The sequence below is a fragment of the Scardinius erythrophthalmus genome, assembly GCF_964197995.2.
Source record: "Scardinius erythrophthalmus genome assembly, chromosome: 19".
In the NCBI taxonomy this organism is placed as follows: domain Eukaryota; kingdom Metazoa; phylum Chordata; class Actinopteri; order Cypriniformes; family Leuciscidae; genus Scardinius; species Scardinius erythrophthalmus.
The window spans coordinates 36,658,147-36,665,723 of NC_138239.1; the positions used below are offsets into that span (position 1 = coordinate 36,658,147).

General features: G+C 40.1%; 1 protein-coding gene across 1 annotated transcript; it reads left to right on the forward strand.

Annotated features, from left to right (window-relative positions):
- The first annotated feature begins 985 nt into the window (after window positions 1–985).
- LOC308707731 (E3 ubiquitin-protein ligase TRIM35-like) lies at window positions 986–7,318 on the forward strand. The gene is made up of 6 exons (XM_081394354.1): window positions 986–1,627; window positions 3,535–3,630; window positions 3,847–4,065; window positions 4,143–4,165; window positions 4,247–4,365; window positions 6,530–7,318. The coding sequence occupies exons 1-6, from the start codon at window positions 1,226–1,228 to the stop codon at window positions 7,015–7,017; spliced, it is 1,347 nt and encodes a 448-aa protein (XP_081250480.1). The 5' UTR covers window positions 986–1,225; the 3' UTR covers window positions 7,018–7,318.
- The last annotated feature ends 259 nt before the right edge of the window (window positions 7,319–7,577 follow it).

The following is a 7,577-nucleotide window of genomic DNA, read 5'->3' on the forward strand; positions in this document are numbered from 1 at the left end:
AGATACAGCATATTCATTTTTTAACTATGTATTTGATTACACTTTTTTACCAGGTTCTTCAAAAAGTATAGTCACAACAATCAATCAAAACTATGTATAAAATCATAGATGATTCACAAAATCACAATCATTTAGAAAACATTATGCGATAAAATTTCAAATTGGAGCCTGTACTCCGTTGATTCTTGTACCGAACAACACAACAAGATGACATTTAATAACAATAATAATAATTTAAGCTCCTTATAATGAGCCGAATATGTGCTTATTTGTATTGGCCGCCCTTCCTTTTGCCACCAGCTAACGCCGTGACGTAACTGTGACGTCGGCTTGAAATTGGTCTATAAACGCACGTGTTTGTTTTATGTTGCCGCCTGCGCGCCAAATTAGAGTGCAGGTTTTTCCCTGTTAATAATTTTCTCTACATATAATTTTGGTGGATTGAGTCTGTGAAAATGTCGTTTCGTATATTAAATGTGTGTAGCTTTAATTTGGATATTAAAATGTATGTTTATAGCCATATGTGTGACCTGTGCATTAGATGAATTGCAGTTGCTGTAAGAGGACGGTACTTAACGTGTATTTTCTCATACATCCTTCAGCTGAGAGTGAACCTGAAGGCTTGTGTGTTGATTGTCTGTCCTCTGTCACTAAACTGCAGACGTGGTCCACCGAAGCCAGTGGTGTCTGGAGTTTCTTTGTGGTGCGAGACATTGTCCACTACAATTGGATACTTGAACAAACAATCTCTCTAAAAATAAAGAGCAATAAATAAAACACACAAATAAAGTGTCTTTATTATTGCCAATATTTGTGTTTTTCATTGTTCTTTAGTGTTTGATTCAAGGTTTTAATTTATAGCATTATACCTGAGAAAGTTTTAATTGAAGCTTTGTTAAAATGGAAGTTAAAATTTAACCTGAAGAAATCCTGATGTTGTTCTTTGACCCACATGTGATCATAAACTCCACCCTCTTACAACACTGACCAGGAAGAGACTGACTTATTATTTCTCTTTTCTGTCATGCTGACTCTCTCCTCTCTCGACAAAAGCAATAAAGAAGCAGCGATCAGTGGAGAATGAAGACAAACACTTTCAAGAAAGATTTGTGAGACATTTGTTTCTGAACAGACAGCAGATCGCTGTGATTCTCAAGGTCATTTTTAAACCCGTCGTTCAGAAAATGACAGTAAAGTTTGTGTTGCTGGAGCTCAAACGGTGAAAATGGCTTCACTAAATGTCTCTGCTGAAGAGCTTTCTTGTCCCGTGTGCTGTGAAATCTTCAGGGCTCCTGTTGTTTTATCATGTAGTCACAGTGTCTGTAAAGAGTGTCTTCAACAGTTCTGGAGAACCAAGAAAACTCAGGAGTGTCCTGTCTGCAGGAGAAGATCCTCAAGAGACAATCCTCCAGTTAATCTGGCATTAAAAAACATGTGTGAGTCGATCCTGAAGGAGAGAAATGAGACGCGTTCATCAGGATCTGAGGAGATCTGCAGTTTACACAGTGAGAAACTCAAACTCTTCTGTCTGGAGGACAAACAGCCTGTGTGTGTAGTGTGCTTTACTTCACAACAACACGACAATCACAAAGTCAGACCCATCAGTGAAGTGGTTTCATCATATAAGGTAAGACAAATATCTCTTGTTTTAAATGTAAATGAAACTGAAAGTGACATGAAGAGAGTAGTAAACACACACACACACACACACACACACACACACACACACACACACACACACACACTCATTCACACACACACACACACACACACACACACACACACACACACACACACAGAAACACTCACACAGACATGCACACACACTCACATACACACACACACATACACTAATACACACACACACACACACACACAGAAACACTCACACAGACATGCACACACACTCACATACACACACACACATACACTAATACACACACACACACACACACACAGGACCCTATCATACACCCGGTGCAATGCAGCACCAGGAGCGACTCAAGTGTGTTTTGCTAGTTTCAGCCCGACGCAGTTTTCATTTTCACGTCCTGCGCCACGTTGTTTAAATAGCAAATGCATTTGCGCTGATCTGTTCGCCAATGGGCTGCTGGTCTGAGAACGAGGAGTGTGTTCAGGCGCATTGTTGGTGTGTTGCTATTTTGAGGAACTGAAATAAACTGAGCCATTGACCAAATGAAACCTGGTCTAAAGTCAATGATGCAGTAATTATTTTGTTGTTGTTATTTAAAGAGCGCATTAGTAATGTGCTATTGGCGGGTCCATAACGTGCGTACACTCTGCTTATCACACATACTCTGCTTATTACACACACACACATACACACACACACACAGCAGCACAGACACTTGGCAAATATTAAAGGGGTGGTTGATTATGATTTGACTTTTCTAACTTTAGTTAGTGTGTAATGTTGCTGTTTGAGGATAAACAACATCTGCAAAGTTCAAAGCAAAGGGAGATATTTTAATTTACAGAAATCTCTTTTTAAGGACTACAACAAACGGCTGGTAGAGACTACACGACATTCCTCCCGGGTTAGTGACATCACAAACCCTAGAATTTACATAAACCCCGCCCCCTGAACACGATTTATAGATTATCAAGACGGAATATGCTAATCAATGACTAGAAGATAACTACACATAAGCTTCATAAATTCATCAACTAACCATTCAGAAATGTCCTGTTGCTTCTACATGTTGTCACTTCTTCTTGAGTCTCTCCATCATTGTCTGAATCCGGTTTGAACATAAAAGGCTAAAAGTTTTTGAAATGTTCAGTGCATGTGTGTGTGAGGTCACAGAACAAAGAAGACGTTGTTTGCCGGCAGCCAATGAAGACCGTAGGCGTTAATTATGCAAATGTGTTTCATCGTTACGTATGCCGGTCACAGAAGTGAGACTGGAGTTACTGACGACTCATTAAGGCGGTTCAGACTCAATTCTTTCTTTTGGGGAAACAATAACTTTATTTATCGAGCACTTTCCACTTTACAACTTTGCAGAACATTTACATTCACAAACAGCCGTATTACACACTGCATGAAAGGGAATATTCGAGAAAGCATATGGGGCACTTTAAGACCTTTTAACAAACTTGATGCTGTTGAAAAAGTCCTATTTAAGTGTTGATTTGATTGAATAGGGCTTCAGTAATCAGGACCGGTTGTGTTTAGTCCAGCTGAACCACATTATAAATACATTTCATAGATTTGAGGAATTCGTAACTACAGCGGCAAATACATTTTCACGCAGGCCTTGTTGGTATTGAATAACTTTTTGCTTTAATAAATAACATTTTCTTTTACAAACTGTACTTTGTGTTTACTCAGATTATCTTTGTTTTATGTTTTAATTTCTTAATCAATTTAATATGAGATGTGCACAAAAATAGAAGAAATCAGGATGAGGATAAATACTTTTCACTGTATTATATGATCATATCACTGTATTGTCTTCTCTTCTTCTCTTCTCTGTAATCTTGTGTTTTATGTGTTTTGTTCAATTCTAGGAGGAGCTCAATACAGCACTGAAGACCTTACAAGAGAAACTTAAACACAAAGAAAAAATTAAAGGAGAGTTTGAGAAAACAGTTCAACACATCAAGGTGAGGAAACAGAATCAAGAGTCATGTATAGTATCACTGTATACAGTTATGATTTAATATAATGGATTATAATTGATTATTTCTGTAAATGACGAGCATCAATCTGCTTCTGGATCCGTTCTATGTCGGGTATCTGAGTTTATCTCTGATATGAGTGATGTGAAGTGTTGATGTGTGTCGATTGAGATGATTGAAGTGAATGTGATGTGATTTCAGTCTCAAGCTGAGCACACAGAGCGTCAGATTAAACAGCAGTTTGAGAAGCTTCATCAGTTTCTCAGAGATGAAGAAGAAGCTACAGTCACTGCACTGAGGGAGGAAGAGGAGCAGAAGAAGCAGAAGCTGGAGGAGATGAACACACACATCTCAGCTCTTTCACACACAATCAAAGACATGGAGGAGATGATGAAAGCCAATGACGTCTGCTTTCTGAAGGTCTGATTTCAGATCATTGGTTGATCATTGGTTGATTGATTGAGTTGTTGATGATAAATGGTGTGTTTGTTCTGCAGGAGTTTCCAGTCTCAATGGAAAGGTGAGTGATCTGCTCCTGTCTCTGGTCTCTCTGGTTCTGATCCAAAGCCACTGCAGTTCTGACTCCTGAATGTTCTTCCAGAGTCCAGAGCTCACAGCCGGATCCACAGATGGCTTCTGGAGCTTTGATTCATGTGCCACGATACTTGGGCAACCTGCCGTTCAGAGTCTGGAAGAAGATGCAGGACATCGTCCAAAACAGTGAGTCTGACTGCAGGAGATCTGAGCTGGAGAGTTAAAGGTTCTACATGACTAGATAGATAGATAGATAGATATAGACAGACAGATAGATAGATAGATAGATAGATAGATAGATAGATAGATTAGAAATATTAGATATAATGGCAGTTTAATTGAGTCTAATGAGCGACACGCGTCATAATCTGAAAACCTCACGCCCACCGGGGGGAAAACAATCCAAGTTGTTAAATGCTCATTTTTTGGGTCGACAGCTTATAAAAACGTTATTTCTGGGTTTTTTTTAGCTTGTTTGCTGTACACCTTGTAACATAGCAGCTTTTAGACATAGTTTTGTTTTTTGTTATAAGTCATACACAATGCAAAGTCAATGGAGACGGTTGGATTGTCGCCACCCTTATTTCTAGCTCCCATGATTCCATTTCCTTGCGTGAATTATGGGCGCGACTTCCTGTCACTGAACCGGAGGTTTCCATGGTAATGGTCATAAACAGTCTATGCTAGCGGTACGCTAATCCTCTTTTTAGAGTGCTTGGGAACTAAAACATGTGGGAACACACCCTGTTACACTTACACTCACCTAAAGGATTATTAGGAACACCTGTTCAATTTCTCATTAATGCAATTATCTAATCAACCAATCACATGGCAGTTGCTTCAATGCATTTAGGGGTGTGGTCCTGGTCAAGACAATCTCCTGAACTCCAAACTGAATGTCAGAATGGGAAAGAAAGGTGATTTAAGCAATTTTGAGCGTGGCATGGTTGTTGGTGCCAGACGGGCCGGTCTGAGTATTTCACAATCTGCTCAGTTACTGGGATTTTCACGTACAACCATTTGTAGGGTTTACAAAGAATGGTGTGAAAAGGGAAAAACATCCAGTATGCGGCAGTCCTGTGGGCGAAAATGCCTTGTTGATGCTAGAGGTCAGAGGAGAATGGACTGATTCAAGCTGATAGAAGAGCAACTTTGACTGAAATAACCACTCGTTACAACCGAGGTATGCAGCAAAGCATTTGTGAAGCCACAACACGCACAACCTTGAGGCGGATGGGCTACAACAGCAGAAGACCCCACCGGGTACCTCTCATCTCCACTGTAAATAGGAAAAAGAGGCTACAATTTGCACAAGCTCACCAAAATTGGACAGTTGAAGACTGGAAAAATGTTGCCTGGTCTGATGAGTCTCGATTTCTGTTGAGACATTCAGATGGTAGAGTCAGAATTTGGCGTAAACAGAATGAGAACATGGATCCATCATGCCTTGTTACCACTGTGCAGGCTGGTGGTGGTGGTGTAATGGTGTGGGGGATGTTTTCCTGGCACACTTTAGGCCCCTTAGTGCCAATTGGGCATCGTTTAAATGCCACGGCCTACCTGAGCATTGTTTCTGACCATGTCCATCCCTTTATGACCACCATGTACCCATCCTCTGATGGCTACTTCCAGCAGGATAATGCACCATGTCACAAAGCTCGAATCATTTCAAATTGGTTTCTTGAACATGACAATGAGTTCACTGTACTAAAATGGCCCCAACAGTCACCAGATCTCAACCCAATAGAGCATCTTTGGGATGTGGTGGAACGGGAGCTTCGTGCCCTGGATGTGCATCCCACAAATCTCCATCAACTGCAAGATGCTATCCTATCAATATGGGCCAACATTTCTAAAGAATGCTTTCAGCACCTTGTTGAATCAATGCCACGTAGAATTAAGGCAGTTCTGAAGGAGAAAGGGGGTCAAACACAGTATTAGTATGGTGTTCCTAATAATCCTTTAGGTGAGTGTACAGTAGCGCCCCGAGAATAAGGAGGATAAGACCCAATAAAATGAAGATGATCAGATGCTGCTGAAGATCACACACACACTTACAGTCATCTACAGCAGAAATCTCAACACATCTCATTGACTTATTGTTATTTAAATTTCCCAAAGTATCAGTTTCTCCTGATGGACACAAATGTCTGAATCCCATATTTAATGTTTGTAGTTGATGCCGTTAAACGCTGATGATAAAAACGAGTGTGAAACTAATAACAGCACTGACAGTGATCAGAGGAAAATGTGTTTGATCAACAGGACGAGAGTCATAATTCATAATAATCTGTTTTGGGTTATTATATGAAGATCAGAATAAAAGCATCTGTTGATTGTGTCTCATCAGCTCCTGTGATTCTGGATCCAAACACTGCAGATCCACGTCTCGTCCTGTCTGATGATCTAACCAGTGTGAGACTCAGCGGGAACTATCAAACTCTTCCTGATAATCCTGAGAGATTTAACGGGTGTCTCTGTGTTCTGGGTTCAGAGGGTTTTAACTCAGGAACACACTGCTGGGATGTGGAGGTTAAAGAGAGTTTAGCCTGGACTCTTGGAGTAACTACAGCATCAAACCAGAGGAAGGGAAGTGTTTTCTTCAACACTGATGTCTGGAGAGTGTCGTACGGGTGGACTACACGTTCTGGTTTTCGTGCTAAACAGAAGCTTGATCGTGTGAGAGTGAATCTGGACTATGACAGAGGAACGGTGTCTTTCTCTGATCCTGTAACTAACACACATCTGCACACATTCACAACCACCTTCACTCACACACTCTTTCCATTCTTCTGTTTTCATGGCTCTCTGAGGATCTTACCGGTCAATATTCAGTAAATGTCACTCCTGTAGATCTGGATCTTTCTGCTTTCATCATGTTTCCAATATTTAATCCATATCTCATGAGTAAGAGTGCTGTTGATCTGAGTATCAGTACGGTGGCTGTGATTGGGCCGTGATGATCACATGACTGATATCCAGCACTACAGCAACACACACACTCTCATGTTGCTTTAACAGATCAATAAACAACAGTGAAGTTTGTCACTTTGCTCATTTTCACATTATTATATTAGTCTAATTCTACACATGCACAGTTTCAATGAATTTGTAAATAAATAATTGTTTATTTCAGTTTAAATGATCATTTGCTCACTTCAGTACATGGATGTAAAGGATTTCTCAACTGATTTCAGTGGTTTATGATCTCTGTGGAGTACGATAAAGGTTCTGTCTGAAATTATTAAGAATCTCGCTGGTTAAAGGGATAGTTCACTTTGAAATTAAATTTTGGTATGTTTTAGCTTACCTCAAGGGCATCCAAGATGTAGGTGTCTTTTTTTCCGCAGTAGTTTCAATTTTGATATTTTTAGGTCAAACCGTTCTTGTCTGTCAGT

Coding starts and splice junctions, on each gene's coding strand:
- LOC308707731 (XM_081394354.1), top strand. CDS start 1,226: ATGGCTTCACTAAATGTCTCTGCTGAAGAGCTTTCTTGTCCCGTGTGC. Junction 3,631..3,846: donor AAACAGTTCAACACATCAAG/GTGAGGAAACAG, acceptor ATGTGATTTCAG/TCTCAAGCTGAGCACACAGA. Junction 4,066..4,142: donor ATGACGTCTGCTTTCTGAAG/GTCTGATTTCAG, acceptor TTTGTTCTGCAG/GAGTTTCCAGTCTCAATGGA.